The sequence below is a fragment of the Moschus berezovskii genome, chromosome 1 (assembly GCF_049115385.1).
Source record: "Moschus berezovskii isolate FMDL1 chromosome 1, NW_MosBer_1.0, whole genome shotgun sequence".
Taxonomy (NCBI): Eukaryota; Metazoa; Chordata; class Mammalia; order Artiodactyla; family Moschidae; genus Moschus; species Moschus berezovskii.
In genome coordinates, this window is record NC_142460.1 from 85,697,592 (window position 1) to 85,720,841 (window position 23,250).

Here is a 23,250-nt window from a genome sequence, read left to right on the forward strand (position 1 = left end):
ATCTTAGTTTTTGAATGTTGAGTTTTAAGCCAATTTTTTCACTCTCCTCTTTCACCTTCATCAAGAGGCTCTTTAGTTCCTCTTCACTTTGTGCCATTAGGGTGAAGTGACAGACTTTATTTTCCTGGGCTCCCAAAATTACTGCAGATGGTGACTGCAGCCATGAAATTGAAAGACGCTTGCTCCTTGGAAGCAGCATTTCAGGTTCCCGGTGGATCAGACATGGAGTTGCGTTTAATTGCATTCACTGGAGAAGCAGATGATGGTAATAAGCTTGTGCATGTATGGATGTGAGAGTTGGACTGTGAAGAAGGCTGATCGCCGAAGAATCGATGCTTTTGAACTGTGGTGCTGGAGAAGACTCTTGAGAGTCCCTTATACTGCAAGGAGATCCAACCAGTCCATTCTAAAGGAGATCAATCCTGGATGTTCATTGGAGGGACTGATGCTAAAGCTGAAACTGCAATACTTTGGCCACCTCATGCGACGGGTTGACTCACTGGAAAAGACTCTGATGCTGGGAAAGTTTGGGGGCGGGAGGAGAAGGGGACGACGGAGAATGAGATGGCTGGATGGCATCACCGATTCTGTGGACATGAGTTTGAGTGAACTCCGGGAGTTGGTGATGGACGGGGAGGCCTGGCGTGCTGTGATTCATGGGGTCGCGGAGAGTCGGACACGACTGAGCGACTGAACTGAACTGAACTGAACTGCTCCTTGGAAGAAAAGCTATGACAAACCTGGACAGTGTATTGAAAAGCAGAGGCATCATTTTGCCAACAAATGTCCGTCTAGTCAAGGCTACGGTTTTTCCAGTGGTCATGTATGGATATGAGAGTTGGGCAATAAAGAAGGCTGAGTGCTGAAGAATTAATGCTTTTGAACTGTGGTGCTGGAAAGGACTCTTCAGAGTCTCTTGGACCGCAGGGAGATCAAACCAGTCAATCCTAAAGTTAATTAGTCCTAAATATTCATTAGAAGGACTGATGCTGAAGCTGAAGCTCCAGTATTTTGGCCACCTGATGTGAAGAGCCAACTCACTGGAAAAGACCCTGCTGCTGGGAAAGATTGAAGGCAGGAGGAGAAGGGGACAACAGACTATGAGATGGTTGGATGGCCTCACAATTCAGTGGACATGAGTTTGAGCAAACTCCAGGAGATAGTGAAGAACATGATGTGCTGCAGCCCGTGGAGTGGCAAAGAGTTGGACGTGACTGAGCGACTGAACAACCACCACCACCCACCTCTGGCTGCAAAGCATGTGGAATCTTAGTTACCTGACTAGAGATTGGGCCCAGGCTCTTGGCAGTGAAAGTGGAGAGCCCTATCCTCTGGACTGCCAGGAAATTCCGTTATTAACATTTACACCCATTTGCTTTATCACTCATGCTCTTTGTTTTAGGTGCACCCTCTCTTTTTCTGTGAATACACAGGCAAACACACGTATACATAATTTGAGCTTAACATTTTAATGAAAACATTTAAAAACATGAGATTTAGGTATTAATAGCATTGGAGCAGCTAGAACTTGCCCTGTTTTAACTTGTGAAAAATTTTACATGGATATTCTATAGTGCCTATATCCAAAGAAAACTTGTGTTTCTGCCTTCACTTGCTCCTCATATTTACTCCTGCTGTGTGTTTTTTGTCATCTACCCTGTTAAATTACAAAACTGGAAATCAGTCAGTGATGTGGTTCTGCCCTTTATGTCCCCTTTCCAAACTTCCAGTTCTGTCAGTCTTATTTCTTAAATATTTGGACTCTCTCACCTTCTCTTTTCCCACTGCTACTGCAGTTTTTCCTTTTCTCATCTTGGTTTGCTCCAAACCTCTCCTGTTATCTGACTTTTTTTGAAATATGAGTATGATTTTAGCACTTTTCTGCTTCAGATTCTTCCTTAGTTTCCCATCACAGTAAGGTCGATTCTTTTTTTTTTTTAAGGTCGATTTTTGACCTGACCTCCATGTACCACTCTTGCACGAGCCTTGTAATCTACTTTGATTTCTCAAACCCAGCATATTCTTGCTTTACAAGAATTCTTGCTTGAATCCAACTTTCCGCTCCCATAACTAATTTTATTCAGCTCCATACTTAACACCTGTCTTTCAAGGTTGAGTTCATCTGTCTGCTTCAGCTTCCTCAGAGGGTTCTTCTAGCTCCCAATTTCCTATCTTGGGTACCTGTCCCCCATGTTCTCATAATTCACTGTAAACAGTTTTATCAAAGCATTTCTAACACTGTGTTGTAGCAGTTTACTTGTTTTGCTTCCCTACTAGACAACTCACTAAAATTCAGAGAAAGTGTTTGCCTTTTATGTCACAATTGTTTGACATATAGCAGGGTAGAATAAAAGTTTCTCTATTGAATGTAATTATTACTAAAATAAGAATAGAAATATATATATGATAGAAAATATATTTTTATCTCAAACCAGCAACCAACATTAAAATAAGTAACACTAAAATTAAAAAAAAAAATTATCCTGAAGTCAGAATCGGGTAAGGAGGTCTTTCCTCACCACTATTAGTTGGTATATGTTTGAACACTTATAAAAGTATTTTCGATATCCAGGGAGCTTGGCAAATCCTTTCCTTCAAAAGTAATAATAAAATTGGACAAAATTATCAAAAACAACCCCTTAAGGATCCTGGAACTAAGCAAGGGCACACAACAAATTGAGAAGCATTTATTTAAGCATTTCTACTAAATCTTGGTAAGAACAATGGGAGTCTGTAGTGTTTCAGCCTGAGGCTGCTCCCACCTAATGCCCAGCTCCATGATACAGAAGTTCCACAAGGGCAGGGCAGGCTGGGAGGACCAATACAAATGTTGGAGATTACTGACTTGATTTGGAGCAGAGCAGAGAAAATTCTATGCCTAACGGTGTTGCTGTAAACAATAGCAAACACTTAGGAAAGAACAACATCACACAGCTAAATGGAGGTTTTGGTGTTGTTTGGGGCAAGCGGTCGATTAGTGGGTGAGGAAGAATTTTGCCAAAGACATCCAGAGAACAAGAAAGCCAACGGAGACTTCATTAAGAACCTACTAATCCCCAGAACTCCAAAAAGTTACCTGTCTGTGTAAGCACTCAGGAGAGACTGGTAAGGGCCCTAGCAAGCTGCTTATCTGCTAAATTGTGAGGCCTCATAAACACAGAAAGTAAAAGCCAGAAGATTTATAAACTGCCTAAACCTTGAGTGCGTTCTTCAAGCCACAGACAGATCCATTGACAAAAGGTGACAGCCTTACTGGCTTAAATTGTGTAATCACAGCCACTGACAAATCACTGGCTGGCTGCCAAGCTAGTGTGATTCCTAGGAAGCCAGACATAAAAGTAAAAACTGAACAGAGACCTCTCTGGCCACACTCTACTAAACAGGAAAACTAAGACGCCACAGAATTGGTCCAGGCAAATCACTATAGCAAAGAACCACAGCCATGCCTCTTGGTAGGAAGGTATTCCAGCTCCCAGTTGTAGCAGACAGAAGACTTCAGGTGTTTAAAATAATTAAAATGTGATGATGGTTATCAAACAAAATATCACTAAATACAGAAATTATTTTTCAGAGTCAAATGAATATTCTGGAGTTGATAAATACAGTAATGGAAATTAAAAATTCACTGGAGAGAAGGCCCTTAACAGCCAGTTTGAGAGAGCATGGGAGAGTCAATGAACTTGAAGATAGATCAATATAGGTTAACTTTTACGAAGGACAGAATTTTAAAAAATGAAGACAAATGAATAGAGCCTCAGAGATCTGTGGGACATAATCAAGAATATGGATAATGGAGAGGAAAGGAAAAAAAGGGAAGAAAAATAATTTAAGAAATTATGGTCATAGACTTCCCAGATTTGATGAAAAACATTAATCTACACATCCAAGAATCTCAGCAAACTCCAGGAAGAATAAACTGAAAAGATTCACACCTAGACACATAATAGTTACACTGTTGAAAGAGAAAAATCATGAAATAGAAAAGTTAAAAAATGAATATATTATACTTCAGTTCAGTTCAGTCGCTCAGTCATGTCCGACTCTTTGCGACCCCATGAATCACAGCACGCCAGGCCTCCCTGTCCATAACCAACTCCTGGAATTCACCCAAACTCATGTCCATCGAGTTGGTGTTGCCATCCAGCCATCTCATTCTCTGTCGTCCCCTTCTCCTCCTGCCGCCAATCCCTCCCAGCATCAGAGTCTTTTCCAGTGAGTCAACTTGTTGCATGAGGTGGCCAAAGTATTGGAGTTTCAGCTTTAACATCAGACCTTCCAATGAACACCCAGGACTGATCTCCTTTAGAATGGACTGGTTGGATCTCCTTGCAGTCCAAGGGACTCTCAAGAGTCTTCTCCAGCACCACAGTTCAAAAGCATCAATTCTTATACTTAAATAAGAAATATAAATCTCAAATGTTAATGTTTAAAAATGTTACCACCTGAAATGGCATTTGTTATTTTGTGCATAGTGAAAAAGGAAAATGAATGGACATCTTGGGTGTACAATCTTAGTGGTAAGGAAAAAGAACCTATGCTCCAGCCACCAGGTGGCAATGTAGGCCAACTGCCCACTTGCAGGTCTGCTGGAGAGGTGAAGCTTAGCAGTACAGAGCCAGTGAGGCTGGGGATGTCCCTGGTGGTATGGCCCTTCTATTGTAGGAGGCACGGGTTCTATCCCTGGTTGGGGAACTAAGATCCCATATGCCGTTCAGCATGTCCAAAAAGAAAAAAGAAAGGGCGAAGCTGGGGAAGACATGAACTGCAAGTGGCTAGTGAAGATTTTTATTGTTTATTTGGAGGAAACTTTCCTTAAAGCAGGAAGAAATAAAAGAGGTAGAAGTGAAGAAATAACAGATTTTTGAGGTGAGGTTGGCAAAAAAGCAGAATGAGAAGAGGCTGGGTCCATAGAACCGACTGAGCAGTTCTGTTTGTTAAAGGGACCTTTCTTCCTTTAAACTTGCAGAGTGGATGAGAAGCTGGCCGTTTGGGAAGTCTAGGTTGTGGTGATATATTAATGTTGGGTTCAAAAAACTTACTTGGAGATTTATGTCCTTATAGAAGGAACATGTTTAAATGGAACTCTGGTGTTTAAGAATGATCTGATACTGCTTTTTGTTTCTTTTAAAATAGCTGTCACAGGAAGTCTTTTTAGAATAAACTTAGGCCTGCATGGCCTAGTAGCTGGTGGCATAATTGGAGCCTTGCTGGGGTAAGTATTAACATACTTTGATTCTAAATTAATATAACTTATTAATTAACTTATTAATTCATTAATGCCTTGCCTGTTAAAAATCTGAATCATTTCTAAAGAACAGATTTAATCCTTAGAGGATTTAATCCATAAAGTCTCTAGTCTTGTATTGAGCTTCCCTGGTGGCTCAGTCAATAAAAAATCTGCCTGCCCTGCAGGAGACCACGGTTCAATCCCTGGGTTGGAAAGATCCCTTGGAGGAGGGCATGGCAACCCATTACAGTATTCTTGCCTGGAGAATCCCCATGGACAGAGGAGCCTGGTGGGCTGCAGTCCTTGGAATCACAAAGAGTTGGACACGACTGAGCGACTAAGCACAGCACAGTCTTGTATTGGTAGTAGCTTTGATTGTCCAGTTCTGATTGTATCCCAGTTGTTGATTTTACTTCTGGTCTTCACTGGGTAAAAACTGTTTAAATATCATTAACACCTGAAACTGAGATTTGAACAGAGATACAAGAGTAGGAAAAAGGAATAAGAAGTGGCTAACAAGCACATTAAAAAAAAGGGGGGGGTAGGTTTGTTTATTTAGTTTAATAAATTTTAAGACTTTTCTTCTCCAACTTTTTACTTTGAAACATTTCAAACCTGTAGAAAAGTTGAGGTAATTAGTATGTTGAACATGCATATAACCTTCACTTAGATTCACCAGTTGTTCACATTTTTCCATATTTGTTTTCTCTCTCTCAGTATTTGTGTGGGACATGGGTATATTTCTTTTTGTTTGAACCATTTGAAATATTTGAGACCTCATAATTCTTCAGCCCTAAATACATCAGCATGTATTTCCCAAGAGAAAGAATATTCTCCAATGAATTCACAGTACAATTATCACAATAAATGATTTACCATTGATTCAATACTATTTAAGATAAAGTCCATATTCAGAATTCCTCTTATTACAATAATGCTCTGTGTGTGTGTGTATATATAAAATATATAATTTTGTAGAATCCAGGATTAAATTGTATTTTGTTGTCATGTCTCTTTAGATTCCTTTAAGCTAGACTAGTTCCATGCCTGTTTTTCCCCCCAGAATAATTTCTCAGTTTTGTTTGATTATCCCCTCATGATTAGATTTAGGTTTAACGTTTTCATCAAGATTACAACATAGGCGAAGTTGTGTCCTTCTCAGTGTATGTCAAGAGACATATTATGTCACCCCTTGTAAGTGATATAACTTGATATATTAATTTTCTGTTGCTGTGTAACAAATTAACCACACACTAAGAAGCTTCAAACACTACCCATTTATTATATCACTTTCCTGTAGGTCAGAAGTCTGGATGGGCTCAGATGGGTTCTCTTAGAATTTCACAAGGCTAAAATCAAGGCTTTGGTCAAGCAGGCTCTTACCTGGAGGCTCTGTGGGAAGAATTTGTTTCCATGAAATTCAGGTTGTTGACAGAACCATTGTGGCTGTAGGTCTGAATTCCCTGTTTGCTGGGTGGCTGTCAGGCACCACCTTGTTCCTACATTCCTTCTCCATGCCCCCTCCATGTTCAAACCAGCAGCCAGCGTGTTGAATCCTTTTCATATTTTGAATCTCTCGGACTTCCATTCTGCCACCAACTGGAAAAAACTCTGTATTCAGAGGATTCACACAGGGAATCTCCTTTTTGATTAACTCATTCAACTGATCAGTAACCTTAGTTGCATCTGCAAAATCCACTTTGCTACATAACATAATTTAATCATGGACATAATTTCTCATCATATATTCATATTTGAGAAATTAGAGCAGGAAATTTTGGGGGACCATTTTAGAATTCTGCCTAGCTCATTTGGTATCTACTAAATTTCTCCACTGCAAAGTTATCTTTTTCCATTATGTTTAATAAGTAATCTGTGGGATGAGGTAGTGTGAATTATCTACTCTCCAGCTGTATTTTAGTGGTTTTAATGATCCATTGATGATCCCTAATGTAATCAGTTATTATTTAATATAAAACTGGTTCCAAAATGTTGATTTGCTATTTTTGTCATTTCTTCTGTCTTTATTAGTTGGCATTCACCTGAATAGAAAGAAGAGTTCTCCCTCACCTTCCAAATTTGTGTTAAAATTCATCATGTGATGATCTGTTGCTGACATTTTTGTTTTCTGGTTAATATACCAACTTGGTTTGAAGGGGAAAATTGTTGAAATTAGCTGCAAAAATATTTTTTTATTGTGGTTAAAAAACACATAACATAAAAATTACCGTCTTAACCACTTTTCAGTGTACAGTTCAGTAGTGTTAGCCATATTTACACTGTTGTGCAGCAGGCCTCTGTCACTTTTTCATCTTGCAGACCCGAAACCCTGTACCCATTGAACACTGTGCTCTGCCCCCTTCCCCACACAGCCTTTGGCAGCCACCTTTCTACTTTCAGTTTCTGTGATTTTGGCTGCTCTGAGTAACTCATATTAGTGAATTCATGTATTTCTCCTTTTGTAACTGGCATATTTTGCTAAGCATAATGTCCTCGAGTTTCATCCATGTGACAGGATCTTCCTTTTGGGGACTGCATGATATTCCATTGTATATACAGTTCCATATTTTGTTTATCCATTCATCATCAACAAACATTTCCACCTAGCAAAAATAATTTTTAAAATGTGGTTACAACGTTAAGTAAGGAATTTAAGTTGTATCAGAGTCAAAAACTCCCCTCTCTTTGAAAATATGAACAAAACCCTTGTCATTACTGTGATAATTGTTATCTAAATCATTTTCTCAGTGGGTAACTATTGGCATTCTGGGTGAGACAGTTGTGCCAGACTCTTGAATTTTAGGATATTTTGGCAGCTCCAACCCCCAAAGCCAGTAGCATCCTTCTCCCAACCAAAAGTACCCTTCACATTTCTTGCCCCTTCCAGGGTCTGGTGCCATTCCTAGTATGAATTCCTTTTCTGAGACACCTTCACTATAAAGCTGCTAACTAGAACTTATATATTTTTTACTAGTTTATTTATCTTTCATAATTAAAAAGAAAAGAGCCAATTTATAAACCTGTTGTGTTTTATACCAGTTAAATTTTGGATGTTGCAGGGATTGTTTTTCTTGTTGTTCAGACCAGGAAAGAAATTACCTTAATACTTTTTTATCTGACAAGGATGCTTTAACTGCCAAATGTCCCTGCACCTGTCAGTGAGCCAGTGGTTTGGTTAGTGTTACTTGTGCCTGAGCAGAGACCCTGTCATTCTGCATGGCCTCATGGCTCTTTCTTCTAAACGTTCCCTCTGCCTCCTCCTCAGCACTCCTGTAGGAAGCCTATTGATGGCACTTCAGATGTACTGCGGTGAGACAGTTCAGGAGAGAAAACAGAAGGATCGAAAAGCATTCCAAGAGCTGAAACTGGAAGAACGGTAAGGAGTGTGTTAAGACTGGATTGTTTGGCTTTCGTGTCCACAGACTGATGCTTTCTGAAACAGGTACTCTAAATTGCTGCTCAAGTCAAAGACTTTCTTTTTACTGAGCCTTTCACCTGGTACCCTACTTGGTCTTTAATATTTTTAATTAAGGAGAATGGAAAAATGAAAGATACTAATTGAGAACCTTTCCTTAGGTACAATGTTTTTTAAATTAAATGTTATAAATCTTATTTGGTTGCATATTTTTTCTTTTCCTATGTTTGTGACTGCATTGGAAATTACATAAAGGAAATAAATAGCAGTGAGTGAGCTTTACTTGGCTTAACTTAAAAGATAATATCCTTGTTTACACATACGTCTATGAACATTACATAGCATGTAAGGTCTCCACATTTAATTATTATACTTTTTGCTGTGGCTGCAATAGGTGTTAGGTACATATAGTGGCTGTTCACAGACTAGATGCTACTGAGAAGGATGCAGACTGTCGCTTGTTCATATAGTCACTCCCTGGGATCCAGTGATGGCCAACTTCCTGTTATTCTTTGTAAGATCATAATAATAGTCTGCTGTCTAGCACTTTGGTACAAATGATTCTCATGGTTCTGCTTCCTGCCCACTGAAATGACATCTGCTGCTGCTGCTTTGGTGGTTTGGTAGATAAGAAGTCTTCTTTTTCCCTTGGTTTTATTTGAAACTTCCATTTGTGCTACGCACACACACACACACACGCACTCTCTCTCTCTCATAGACATACATTGAAATTCTTAATATCTATAGATCTTGTCCAAGGCCTAGGTACTATAGGAGAAAAAGCATTGATTTGGAGCCAGTGAAACCTTGAAAACAAATCTTAAATACCAGCTAGACTATTAATTCTATGAACATAGATGTTTTCCTTAACTCCAAGCCATCAGTTTTCTCAGCTGAATCATACCACAGTGTCCAACGTATGTTTGTTTTGTTCCTTCTTCTTCTCCATAGTAAGAAGGTGAGTGAGATATGAAGCTATTATAAAGCACTTAAAATTCTGAATGCCAGCATAAAATTTGATATTATGGAAGGTTAAAAGCATGGAAACATTAGCTTATTTCTAGCCTGGTAGGCTGCAGTCTATGAGGTTGCTGGGAGTCAGACACGACTGAGCGACTTCACTTTCACGCATTGGAGAAGGAAATGGCAACCCACTCCCAGTGTTCTTGCCTGGAGAATCCCGGGGATGGGGGAGCCTGGTGGGCTGCTGTCTACGGGGTCGCACAGAGTCAGACACGACTGAAGCGACTTAGCAGCAGCAGCAGCAGGTGTCATGAGACTTCTTTTTTAAAAAAGAATCTTTGAGAAAGGAGTTGGAAAAGTAAGGAAAGTACATGATTATTTGAATCTGATATAGGAAGTTATAGAAGAATTAACATTTGGAAAAATATGAGTAATAATTGTATTCCAGTCAGAGAAAGCTAGAGAAGTTGATCAGTTATTTAGAGATGGAAAACCTCAAGAATGGGTAAAAAACTGGATTTATAGAAATGAAAGACTATTTTGGCAGAAGGAAATCGTGTCACTGTGTCAGTGTCAGAAATGTTTAGGTTATTTATATGTATATAATATATATGTGGTATTTCTGAGGACAGTTAATAAATAGTTAAGAACTTTTTAAATGTCTGCTTCTTTGCTTGAAAATAACTACAGTATAGAGAAATCAACAAAGCGAGAATCTAAAAAATCGCCTTAGTGAGCAGAAAATATAGAACACTGGCTATATTTTCCATAGAGACATAGAAGAAGAAATGATCAAATCTTCTTATGAAAGTCATAGGTGACCTTGATAATCACTTAAAGAGAGGAAGACACTAATACTTGACTTAGAAAAAGAACCAATCTCTTATTTGAAAATTAGATATTTTAACTCCTAGTAAATATACATCTGTCGTGGTGTCCTATCTGACTTCTCTGTATCGAGATTACCAATGTTATAACCTTTGAGCATGTCCTACAAGATCTGTCAACAGAGTTTAACAGAGTGGCAGGGGGTTTCACATCCCCCTAGGCCCTGAGGGCAAAAGCATAGACTGGTTCCAAGGCTCACACAAGCTCAAGGTGTTTTAGCAACTGCAAGTCACTGCTGAGAGAACTCTGAAATATCTTAAGGATCAGAGCTACTGCTCTGGCAATGTCCATTTTGGTAATGTGAGATTCCTACTTGGCTTGTAAGTGAAACAAGTTATGAGAGAGAAGAAAGTCTTGTACTTGAAGTGCAAGAAGTATTTGCTCGTAAGTTGTAGGAGAGAATAAGATAAATACTACCTTTCTTAAAAAAGAAAAACTGTAAGAGCCAAAAAAATAGAACAGTACTTGCTATATCTTTCTTGTACTTTCATTACAGGAAAGCCAGACTACAATTTACTGAGCTCCTCCCTGAAGAAATTGAAAGTAATTTACAAAAAGATCGATCCAAGGATGACGCTCAGAAAATTGAAGCACTGCTAAATCGTCCTAGAAACCCTTCATCAACAGATAAACAAGACAAAGACTAAACATGCTCTGGACTTGAAATTCAGTGGAGAGTTGAAAGGAGCTATGTCACCATGTCTATAGCATGCCAGTTGCTTGGGCTGCTGACACATGTAAGCACTGGCATCTGTAGTGGCACAGTGACTTGCTCTTGCTTTTTTTAAAACCAAAAATTGGGCTCTTGTACTCTTACTTTAGTCTTCCTTAGATTTAAGTACATACTTGTATCTGCATTGATTGATCAATATAGATTTCCTTTCTCTGGATTTTACAATAGTAAATTAAGATTTCCCAAAAGATTAAAGTTGAATTCTACAGGTTGTAAATTTATTCTTGTAGCCCTTTAAAAGAGTACTGTAGTGATCACTAGAAGGAGAAGAAAGAACCAGGTAAGGCAGATGATCTGTGAAACCCTTGTACCCTTGGGTCCTGGAAACAGTGAGGACCTAAATGTGTAGTTGTGTTTGGTTTTGTTTTAATACAAATCAGAGATGGTTTCTACGCCATTTGAAATAAAATAAAACTTAACAGAAAGGAAGTAGATAAGAATTATTAAAGAAACAGCCCGACCCTGTTCTCTCACTCAGTAATGCTGACAGATATGTCTGCTGTAGTATACAAGAGCTGCTCAGAATACAGTCTCTGTGCTTCAGGAGCTTGCTGCCTGAGAAAGAAGCTGCCCTGCAGAGTACAACTTCTCTTCAATGAGAGGGCAGAATGACTGGACCAAGTATACTGAAAGGAGAAGACTGCTAGTGCTTTGTCTGGGGTTAGACCTCTTAGTTCCTACTCAGACAACACTGCTGTTCCCATGAGCAGTGTTTGTGAAGCAGCCTAGAGTAGTGGCTAAAGCTGTGGGCCCTGGAGGCAGACCACAGGCTTGGAATTCCAGCCCTGGGGCTTCCATATGACTTACAGCTAAGCCATTTTACTTTGGGTCTCAAGTTTTCTCATCTGTTATACAGTGTATATCTCCGAATAGATACTAAATGAATGATGGGTATAAGACATAGCACAATACTGTGGCTCACAGGACATTGTCTAACAACAGTTATTAGCAGTTAAAAGGATATGAGAACCTCTGCACCAGCATAATCGTCCCATTCATAAACTGCTGACAAATTGGCAGTTTATTGTTTTAGTCATGCCCATGTATAGATTAAATCCTTCAACTGGAAATTAAAAATTAGATGGTTGGTTTTAAAATAATTTTATTAATAAAGTAAAATATAACTCCTTTAACACATTTATTAAATGTAATAAGCAATAATTTACTATAATTTATTTAAAGTACAAATAAGCCGTCTCTTAGGTTTGTACTGGCTATTACTTTTTTTTAATCATGTCCAAGGATTATGACTCTTAACTCAATGAAGCAATTCCTGGGCTTTTTTTTTTTTGGTTATTGTTTTTTTTCTTTAAATTCTTGTAAGTCTACTACCTTTATTTTCTTTTGTAATTTTGTTCTGTGAGCAACCATTTAAAAGTGTACCCCTGTTCCTCAGACTGTATAGAATAATCTGATCTTTATAGCTACTGAAATGAAACATTTTAAATCCTGCCACATTTGAGAAACTTGGTCAAACTCTTGCTGTCCAACTCTAGATTTTCAAATGAGAATGTCTAATTGACCAGGTCCACTCCTGGTCTGGTGAGCATGGAAGGCAATTTCAGAGAAAGAGGAGTCATGAGTTAAGTCATGTAAGAACAGCAGTTGGCCACTTCTTTCTTTTCAGTTCTCTGATGTTAGGGGGATCCAGAAATACCGCAGAGAAAAAGCCACTTTAGGGATCTGAGGAAGCCCCCATGGAATGCTATTTTCATTACTTCAATCAATTTCTGCTAAAGACAGCTTACTGTTTAGTACATACACAGTGAAACTATCCCATTTTAAATGAGAACCTTCTCATAAAGATTTTACAAATGAGATTAAACTAGCATAAAGCCATTTAAGGAGAGTATCAGTCCAATGTGAACCAAACATTATCACTCTCCAACCTTACTAGTGCTTTGGGGTGTACAATAAGTCCCCTACATATGAACGAATTCCGTTCTGAAAGCGTGTTCGTAAGTCCAACAAAGTTAGCTTAGGTACCCAGCTAACACAATTGGCTGTATACGGCTACTTTTCTGCTTGCTTCTGGACAGCTTGGGCTTGAAATAAAGATGCTGGACTGTTGTACTCTGTCTAGCACTGGAAAGTGCCCAAAAGCACAGTCACTTGCAGAGAACGCGTGTGACAGTGTCGCCAGACACATGAACTAACGTACGTGATTGGACATGCGAATGCACGTTCACATGTTTGAAAGTTTGCAACTTGTTAATAAGTGTAAACAGAATGACTTTATTTTTTGTTTTGTGAAGTAAATCATATTTACCAGGTCATAGGTCAAAAAAGAATAGATTTTGCTGAATTTTTTTTTGTAGGAACAACTAAAAAATCAATACTATGAAAAGTCTAAATGAATGCTTTTTGATAATTCCTTGGGAAAAAGTTGGTAAACTTTTATATACAATACAATATTTACTTTTATATACAAAGTAAATATTGTATTAGAGAACAAGGGCATAACAATATACTTAATACACAGTGCCAATCTTTGTGGTTAAGACTGAGGCTATCAATAAATTGTTAAGGAGAAAAATGCAAATTTCCCTAAGAAAAGATTTAGAGAAAGTTGTGTAAGTGTGCAAAACACACACTTTTTTCTATTTAAAATTTATGATCTAACCAATAACTTGTTCTAGAAAGTAACTACAAATGAAACAGCTCAAAAGTTCATTTTTGAATTAAAAATTGGCACAATACCTATTTTGTTACTTGAAAGACTTTTAAAGGAAGTAAAATTTATTTTTAGTTAAAAGTTCACAACTTGGGGGTTCATATGTAGGGGACTTACTGTATAAGTCATTCATCCTACATGTCAGAGGAAATTAGTTTTAGATGGATCTACTTTCTCCTAAACCTGGTTGAGAAGTGGGAAAGCCAGAAAGGAGAACACAGTGAGAATTAAGTCCTGGCTAAATACCAGTAATATTTCCATTGTCTTCTAGGTGTACTTACAACAGACTTTCCATACATTAACATTAGATTGCTTCTGACAGCATGACATCCTCCATTCCTTCATCACACTAAGTCTCTTGAGATGGACCTAACTGATACTGAATAAATTCTGTTTCCAGAAGCACTTTGATGGATACCAGTCAGTAGCACAGAGCCCAATTCGTGAAGGAAAAGAACACCAGAGCCAGAGCACCAAATCTGGGTTCTGGCCCTGACCTTTATAATTCAGGTCACCACGCAGGACTTTGGGATCCTTGTCATTAGTAAGTGGTTTTCACTAATGTCTCTTCCAGGCCTAAAGAATTCCATGATTCCAAATCCTTGGGCAAGGTCACCAGAACTACTTCTGTCCCCATCCTACTCCTCTAGTCACTTTCAGCAAAGCCACTGGAGTGGAGGGGCCCCTAGAGAACAGATACAGGAAGGTCGAGGTGGGATAATCCTGGCTGTTCGCGGAAGCACCAAGAAGAGGCCAATCTCAGACGGAGGTAGGACCTGAAGAAAACATTTAAAAATTTTTTATATTTTTTTTATTGTAAGGGTATTCCCAGCTTGAGGTACCATTATAGATACTAATCTTGATGGCTCAATGACATAAAGGCAGGTCTAAAATATAAGAGAATTTAGGACAGGTCTGATGAATTTTACTACAGGAAATATTGCAGTATTATGCACCAGCAGTCACCAACCATCCAAACATTAACGATAAAGGCGCTCACTCAGCTATGTGTGGGACAAACAAAGGTGTATCAGGCATGCTTGCTCTTCTCGGCTGGCCTACAATTGGGTAAAGACAGACACATGAAAATAAACCCAGGGTGGAGAGTGATGTGCCTGAGAGAGCACAACTGTAGCGGTCACAGGCAGAACTGCTTGAACTGGACAGCACGGCCACAGAAGACTGTGTAGGGGACCGGGTTCCCGGCTTCCTTCAGCGACTGAGCAGAAAACTTTTAAGGTGGAAGGAAAGTCAGGGAAATGCAAGGTGACTGAAGAACTGAGGGGAACATCCTGGGAAGGGCATCCTGGGGAATGAGTAAATTGTAAAGAAAGCAGAATTGGAAGCTGAGAGACTGCTGTGGGGGAAATACACATAGGCTGCTATGGAGCCATGAAAGGAACCTGAGCTTGATGTCCAGTTTGGGTTTTGGTTTTGCTCTTTATCTGTCTGACTTCAGGCAGATCACTTGCTGTCTGGGAAGCTTGAGTTTCTCTCCATAAAACAGATCTTGCTCACAGAGATTTTTATAAGATGAAATAATGCTTTTGTAAAGAAAACTAAGATCATGGCATCCAGTCCCATCACTTCATGGCAAATAGATGGGGAAACTGGAAACAGAGACTTTATTTTTCTGGGCTCCAAAATCACTGCAGATGGTGACTGCAGCCATGAAATTAAAAGACACTTGCTCCTTTGAAGAAAAGCTATGACCAACCTAGACAGCGTATTAAAAAGCAGAGATATTACTTTGTCAACAAAGGCCCATCCAGTCAAAGCTGTGGTTTTTCCAATAGTCATGTATCGATGTGAGAGTTGGCCTATAAAGAAAACTGAGCACCGAAGAGCTGATGCTTTTGAACTGTGGTGCTAGAGAAGACTCTTGAGAGTCCCATGGACTGCAAGGAGATTCAACCAGTCCATCCCAAAGGAAATCAGTTCTGAATATTCATTGGAAGGACTGATGCTGAAGCTGAAGCTCGAATACTTTTGTCACCTGATTCGAAGAACTGACTTATTTGGAAAAGACCCTGATGCTGGGAAAGATTGAAAGCAGGAGGAGAAGGGGACGACAGACGATGAGATGGTTGGATGGCATCACCGACTCAACGGACTTGAGTGTGAGTAAGCTCTGGGAGCTGGTGATGGACAGGGAAGCTTGGCGTGCTGCAGTCCATGGGGTCACAAAGAGTTGGACACGACTGTGTGACTGAACTGAACTGAAAGCATAACCTGCTCTGTAAGTCTCAGGTATTAGATCTCATTTTTTTTCTTTTTAAAAGTAACTGCAGAGTCTGATTTTTGTATGCAGCTATTACTCTAACCTTCACAAGTCAAAACTGAACTGTTTATGGAGACTATAAACCATCCTGGTCCTGATATCAGTCTCTTGGATTCTAATGTCCCAATGTTTCTCTTAAAAGACCTGGGGATTTTAGAATAGTGCAAATTGGGCTTCCTCAAAGCCAAAAATTGGAGCTTCCCTGGTGGCTCAGATGGTAAAAAATCTGCTTGCAATGCAGGAGACCCAGGCTCAATCCCTGGGTTGGGAAGATCCCCTGGAAAAGGAAATGGCAACCCATTCCAGTATTCTTGCCTGGAAAATCCCATGGACAAAGGAGCCTGGCTGGCTACAGTCCATGGGGTCACAAAGAGAGATTAACACTTGTAACAGTGTTACTCAACAAAAGCTGATTCTATGTTCAGTTCAGTTCAGTTCAGTCGCTCAGTCGTGTCCGACTCTCGCGACCCCACGAATCACAGCACGCCAGGCCTCCCTGTCCATTACCAACTCCCGGAGTTCACCCAAACTCATGTCCACAGAGTCGGTGATGCCATCCAGCCATCTCATTCTCTGTCGTCCCCTTCTCCTCCCTCCCCCAACCTTTCCCAGCATCAGAGTCTTTTCCAGTGAGTCAACTCGTCGCATGAGGTGGCCAAAGTACTGCAGTTTCAGCCCCAGCATCAGTCCTTCCAATGAACACCCAGGATTGATCTCCCTTAGAATGGACTGGTTAACATCCTTGGATGAACAGTAATTACTCCATCATATATATTTAGAATCAGATCAAATCTAAAGTCTTGGACACCATTTATTGGCATTTAGTGTGTCCACATGTGCTCCTGGCAACTGCCATGTGAAGGACGATAGAAACGACTGAGGATGTTTCCACTGAGGAGATAACTGAAATATGAAAAGTAAGCTCTGAAGCCTTTCCTGTAGACACTGGGGTCTCTTCTGTTTTTAAGTGAGAAAATGACCCAAAGAGGTAATTCTTTATGAAAATGGCACTATGCTTGGGTCAGTGGGATGACTCTCTTAGTAAGAGGCAGACAGACCAATGAGATGTTACTGAATTAGTACAGAGCTACCCCACTCTGTGTCCCAGTGCTGAGGGATACAGGGAAAAAGGAATGATGAAAATAAGGAGTTAGCACAGAAATAGGACATGTGTTTGACAGATACTAAAAGACACTGAGTTGACTGAAAAGAGGGGAACATTTTAAGATGGCAGAATGGCACGACTAAGGAAAAGGTTACACTAAGCAAATTTTATGTGAGGAGAAAGGAGAGATGTGCCAACCACCTGTTGAGAGTACTCTGAATGAGGATTTTGAGACGGTGGTAGTTGGTAAAGGATCTTAGGTTTGGTCCTGAGAGGAAGAAAACCCTGTGTTCACAAGCCACAAGATCTCACACATCCCACACTGGTAGAGAAGATACCTCCAGGTGTTTTGGTCAGCTTGATCCTTCCGCAGATTCTATGTAGACAGAGAGTACCTTTCTGTTTCCATGTTCTCCTCATTCCTCCTTCTCTGTCTCCATCTTGCAGCATTTCCTTGAAGACAAGCGCAAGCAATAAAAATCTAGATAGATAATCTCCCCTTAAATCACGCCTCTGTATTTTGGCAGAACTTCCGCTGGCTTAAAACTATAGCAGTGGTTCTCAACCCCGGGTTTCCACCCCCACCCCCACTGGGGGACACGTGCAATGTTTTGAGACATCTTTGGTTGTCACAACTGGGCCAAGAGGTGCTATTGAAATATAGTGAAAGGAGGCCAGGGATGTTGCTAAACATCGCAACGCACAGAACAAAGAAGTATCCAGCCCTCAAAGTCAATAATACTAAGGATGAAAAACTGTAAACTAGAAGGGTAGGGCTGGACAGTCTATATTAGAAACATCCTTGAGCCCACCAGACCTCTTTATCCTACCCGTGGCCTAAGTTGTTCGTAGCAAAGAGTCTCTAGTGACTTCCTCGAACCTTGATTTTTTGTGTGTGCTGGAAGTTGGAAAAGTCAGCAGATGTTGATTTTCCAATTTGCTCAGTGTACAAAATTTCTGCTCCAGGAAAGCTTGGTGTTCCTTCACGGTGACTATAGCCTTAACACTGGCCTAGCAGTTCCTCTTCATTTAATTACAGAGATTGAGTATAGCATATGTGTAAGGCCAAAGATTTAGATTCATAGGAAAAAGATACCCTAAATATCTCTTCTTTCCTCAACCACTCATGATCTTTCATCAAAAAATAAATTCTGAAGAACTGAGAGTTGGTAAAATCACCTGCAGTGATATAATTACTCAACTACATCTCATTAGTGCATCTTAACCTCCTCCATGAAAATGATTCTTGCCCCTAAACCTTGTCATTCTTGCCTTTCCTCCAATTAAATCAAAGATTAGACTATCGCTTTGCATCACATATGCTATCAATTTATTAGCAAGCCTCAGTATCTCTAAGAAAATAGAGTTAGGGGGAAGATAAAAGGACTAAGCTAGAATGTGCTTGAGGTCAGTGATTTCTCATCTGTGTAACTCCAGTGCCTAGTAGAGTGCCAGGCACATAGTAGGTGTCCAAGAAATATCTGTTCAGGGAATGAACAGAACTTGCTGAGACAAGTAAAGGAGACACTAAAGTTTCCATAGATTTGCTCCAAAAAGAATAAAATAGGCTTAAAAGTTCAGAGAGATGCTGACCCATACTGGTAAGAGGTTGACTGTCCAGAATTGAGATCATTACCAGAGTACAATATTACTTACTGCAGGTCAGGCATGTTAGTGTTAGTATAACTGCAATGATCACAGAAATCCCACATGCTGAGACTGGGATAATAATGGTCCAGGGCAGGTGCTGATTAGCAGAAGGGGTTGGTTTGGCTGTTGAGGGAAAAGAACAGTGTCAGCTCTAATGTGTTTCCAACTGCCTGATACCCTTCATGCCCGTTATAATGACACAACTGTAAAGCATTTTTCACTTCTTTGCCTGGTCAGCTCTTCAAAATGCAGCTTCTATCATTTTTCTTGCATAACTCTTTAATCAGACACATACTTATGGGCAACTAATATCAGATGTCAGATATAGATATTGAATGTGAAAAAGAAAATTTAAATGTTTGCATTTACTGAATTAAGTTGGCACAAAGAAAAGATTCTCAGGAGAGCCTTTAAAAGCTATTTTAGGGACTCCCTTGGATGCCCAGTGGTTAAGACTTTGCGCTTCCAACACTGGGGGTGTGGGTTAAATCCCTGGTCAGGGAACTAAGATCATGTATGCTGTGTGTTGTGGCCAAATAAACAAATAGCAGAGCTTAATAAGCTTAATAAGAGCTTAATAAGCAATTTTTAAAAATAAATAAAAGTAGAAAAATAATTAGAACTATTTCGATAGCTAGTATTACTATGTACTGCTACTAATAGTTGATGTTGTGTTCTAGATGTACCTTCTAGACTTTCCTTCTCCAGCTCTGTCATGCGTTCTCCCTTTTGGGGTGTCCTCTTTAACACACACACACACACACACATACACACCACAATAGCTGCCTAAAAGTACAGAAGTCACTCTGCATTCATTTTCAGATAACTCCTTTTTCACCATTCATCCTAGAGCTTCTGGAAGAAAAGAAGAGACCTAGCAAAGAACCAAGCACGGCCGTCACTTGGTGGTAGGTGGGATCGTCCTGGAGGAGAGCTCTGCAAGCTGGCTCTCATCTGTAGAACACAGGGAACAGCAAGAAGAGGAGGCACACGAGGAAGGCTGTGGGTGGGAGCAGAAAGGTGTATGCGGCACTTTACAGTCCTCCCCTCAGGAGCAGCAGCCACACCATTTATTCTTCAACTCCTTTAGGGGACAGTTAGCACCAACAGCTGGATATAGGGCAGAGACACTAAAGGAATACTAGCAGCTCATCCTCCTCTGATGTCCCTGGAGAGGCTCATCAGTAAATACTGAACATTTATTAATACTAAAGTACTTGAGGAATGCTGGGCTGGAAGAAGCACAAGCTGGAATCAAGATTGCCAGGAGAAATATCAATAATCTCAGATATGCAGATGACACTACCCTTATGGCAGAAAGTGAAGAGGAACTCAAAAGCCTCTTGATGAAAGTGAAAGAGGAGAGTGAAAAGGTTGGCTTGAAGCTCAACATTCAGAAAACAAAGATCATGGCATCTGGTCCCATCACTTCATGGGAAATAGATGGAAAAACAGTAGAAACAGTGTCAGACTTTATTTTTTTGGGCTCCAAAATCACTGCAGATGCTGATTGCAGCCATGAAATTAAAAGATGCTTACTCCTTGGAAGGAAAGTTATGACCAACCTTGATAACATATTAAAAAGCAGAGACATTACTTTGCCAACAAAGGTCCGTCTAGTCAAGGCAATGGTTTTTCCCGTGGCCATGTATGGATGTGAGAGTTGGACTATGAAGAAAGCTGATCGCCGAAGAATCGATCTGTGCTTTTGAACTGTGGTGTTGGAGAAGACTCTTGAGAGTCCCTTGTACCGCAAGGAGATCCAACCAGTCCATTCTAAGGGAGATCAATCCTGGGTGTTCATTGGAGGGACTAATCTTAAAGCTTAAACTGCAATACTTTGGCCACCTCATGCGACGAGTTGACTCACTGGAAAAGACTCTGATGCTGGGAAAGGTTGGGGGCGGGAGGAGAAGGGGACGACCGAGAATGAGATGGCTGGATGGCATCACCGACTCTGTGGACATGAGTTTGAGTGAACTCCGGGAGTTGGTGATGGACAGGGAGGCCTGGCGTGCTGTGATTCATGGGGTCGCGGAGAGTCAGACACGACTGAGCGACTGAACTGAACTGAACTGAAAGTACTTGATTCTCACTTTTCTGATTACACGCCCTGGGGATAAATTTTGGTCTTTAGCTTATTGGACTTCTCATCAGCATTCGGTCCCATTGACACGTTTCCTCCTGGGACTTCTGTGACACCACATTCGTCTATTTCTGTTTGTTGTGACTCAGTTTTGTTCATCAGCTCTTCTTCCTCTTTTTACTCTTTAACTTGTCCCCATAGTTCCATCTGTGGTCCCATTCTCTCACTAGCCCTGGTAATCATGGGTGATCTTAGCCACACCCAAGGTTGGAAACACCAGCTGATTTCTAAGTCTGTATATCATACTTCTGATCTCACTTCTGAGCCCCAAATTTGTATTTCCAACTGCTAACTAGATGGTTGGATGCCAGCCTCTCCATTTGATTAAAATTGAACTCAGCATATGTATTCTTCCTAAAGTGTATCTACCACCTGCATTCTCCCATTTCAGTTAATGGCAACACCATCAGTGACCAAGGGAAGGCTTGCCTTCGTGCTCACTGCTCAGCAGCTCCCACTGACTTTCTGTTCTGTACTGAGACTATCTCTGCAACTGATTCCTTTTCTCCAAATCTCTTGCAGGAATTAGTTCAGGTTTTTCTGATCTCCAACCAAGTAAGTAGCCTTCATGGTCTCTTTGCCTCTGGTGTTCTAGGCTCTAATAATTCCTATACATTCTGCCCAGTGATCATTATAAAATGTACATTTGACCATAGAGCACCCACTACTTGAAAACTAGGGTAAGTTGTTTTTCTGTTTTTCTCTAAAACACCCAATTGCATGGAGACATCCAGTGGTTACCAGAGTTGGCCTCTGCAGACCAAAATGACACCCAAAATAACAAAGAAGCTCTTGCTGTTATCAATGGGAGTCTAGATGTTTCACAGGCTTCCTCTCAGAGGTCACTCCTCATCTATTCTCAAGCCTCACTCAGCCTGGAAGAAGGTAAGTGTTTAAGAGAAAGGAGCAATCAGTAACAGCAATCCCACTCTCTCGTGATGCCTGTTAGGAACCTGACACTACTCCACGGGGAAGACCCAAAATCCCAAGTGCACAGTTGTGTGAGGACATTTGCACATATAGCTCATAAGACAGCCTGAGTAGGTCTCCCTGATTCACCCCTTGTACACACAAACACACACACACACCCCTATACATTCCAGTACATCAAGGGTTAACAAATTGGGCGAGCCCAGGCTAAAAGAGTCACAGATCCAATCTGCTTAATTAATAAACTTGGGGTTAAGAGTGGGTATTTAAATAGTAGAGCTTTGCTCACATCCATTCAAAATTTCTATCAACTATACACTAATTTACATTTGTTTATGCAGTCACCCCTTGACACCCCCACAAATGCTTTATTTGCTTCTGACTCTGAATGACATTTGCAGTCCAGCTGAAGTATTTAAAGCTGTCTGACCATAAAGACAACACTGGCACCTAGCAAGATGCTTGGTATGTGACAACTGCTTAATGAAGAATGAATTTTAAAAAAAAGATTGAAAGAAGGAATGATTAAACACAGTTAATCATGTCTCCATGAGTCATTGTGAATGTAGACCAAAGAGGAAAAAGAGCTAGTATTTTTAATTATTCTGAAAAGGGATACAGTTCATCTTTAGCATGAAGGAAGAGTTGAGAAAAGACAAATTAGAGAAAAGATGATAAAGCTGGGAAGTCTAAATCATCTTTAAAGAATAGATCCATCCTTTTATTTAAAGGACTACATTCTATTTCCTTTAAGTTAATGAACTACCATGCATAGGCCAAACCTGGCTTACCACCTATATTTTTTAAATAAAATTTTGTTGGAACACAGCTATGTCCTTCATTTATGTCTTGTCTATGGCTGTTTTCATGTTACAACAACAGAACTGAGTTGTTGCTAGAGACTATGACCTGTAAGGAATATTTGCTATCTGGCCCTTTTCTGAAAATTTGCCCCAGAATATCATACATACTCATATTCCAAATATAAATGATGTCCAAAATATAACAAGCTGTACTTATTAACTTCTACCTTAATCATGATGATCTAAAATTGATTAATTATATATCAATAAAATGACAAGAATGCTGAATTAATAAACTATCTTTATGATTCAAACTTAATTTTTATAAGCTTTTTCAGGATATATGAAATATGATAGAGATGAGTTTAGACTATTAATAAAATCATATCAACAAAATTTGGTTTGTATCTGAACTAATTTTTGCCCCAAATTTTA

General features: G+C 39.9%; 2 protein-coding genes across 9 annotated transcripts in view; one reads left to right on the forward strand and one right to left on the reverse strand.

Moving 5' to 3' along the window:
- The window catches only part of TIMMDC1 (translocase of inner mitochondrial membrane domain containing 1), a 34,558-nt gene that overhangs the window by 10,058 nt on the left and 1,250 nt on the right, over positions 1–23,250 (forward strand). The window contains exons 5-8 of one of the 2 annotated variants that reach the window (XM_088837277.1): positions 5,134–5,212; positions 8,493–8,603; positions 10,990–11,230; positions 14,475–14,614. In XM_088837277.1, the coding sequence (XP_088693403.1) occupies positions 5,134–5,212; positions 8,493–8,603; positions 10,990–11,140 (341 nt within the window). In that variant the 3' untranslated portion in view covers positions 11,141–11,230; positions 14,475–14,614. Of the gene's footprint in view, positions 1–5,133; positions 5,213–8,492; positions 8,604–10,989; positions 14,670–19,786; positions 21,968–23,250 lie in introns of those variants that run through there. The other variant, XM_055433000.2, reaches the window with a different exon arrangement.
- CD80 (CD80 molecule) overlaps positions 6,333–23,250 on the reverse strand; it is a 35,848-nt gene continuing 18,930 nt past the window's right edge. For 4 of the 7 annotated variants that reach the window (XM_055432733.2, XM_055432656.2, XM_055432510.2 and 1 more), the window contains 3 exons: positions 18,943–19,059; positions 17,625–17,739; positions 14,540–14,676 (listed from right to left, as the gene is read on the reverse strand). In XM_055432733.2, coding sequence (XP_055288708.2) covers positions 17,663–17,739; positions 18,943–19,059 — 194 coding nt within the window. In that variant the 3' untranslated portion in view covers positions 14,540–14,676; positions 17,625–17,662. Of the gene's footprint in view, positions 6,827–7,570; positions 7,831–14,539; positions 14,677–14,833; positions 14,959–17,624; positions 17,740–18,942; positions 19,060–23,250 lie in introns of those variants that run through there. The other 3 variants (XM_088837259.1, XM_055432584.2, XM_088837257.1) reach the window with 3 other exon arrangements.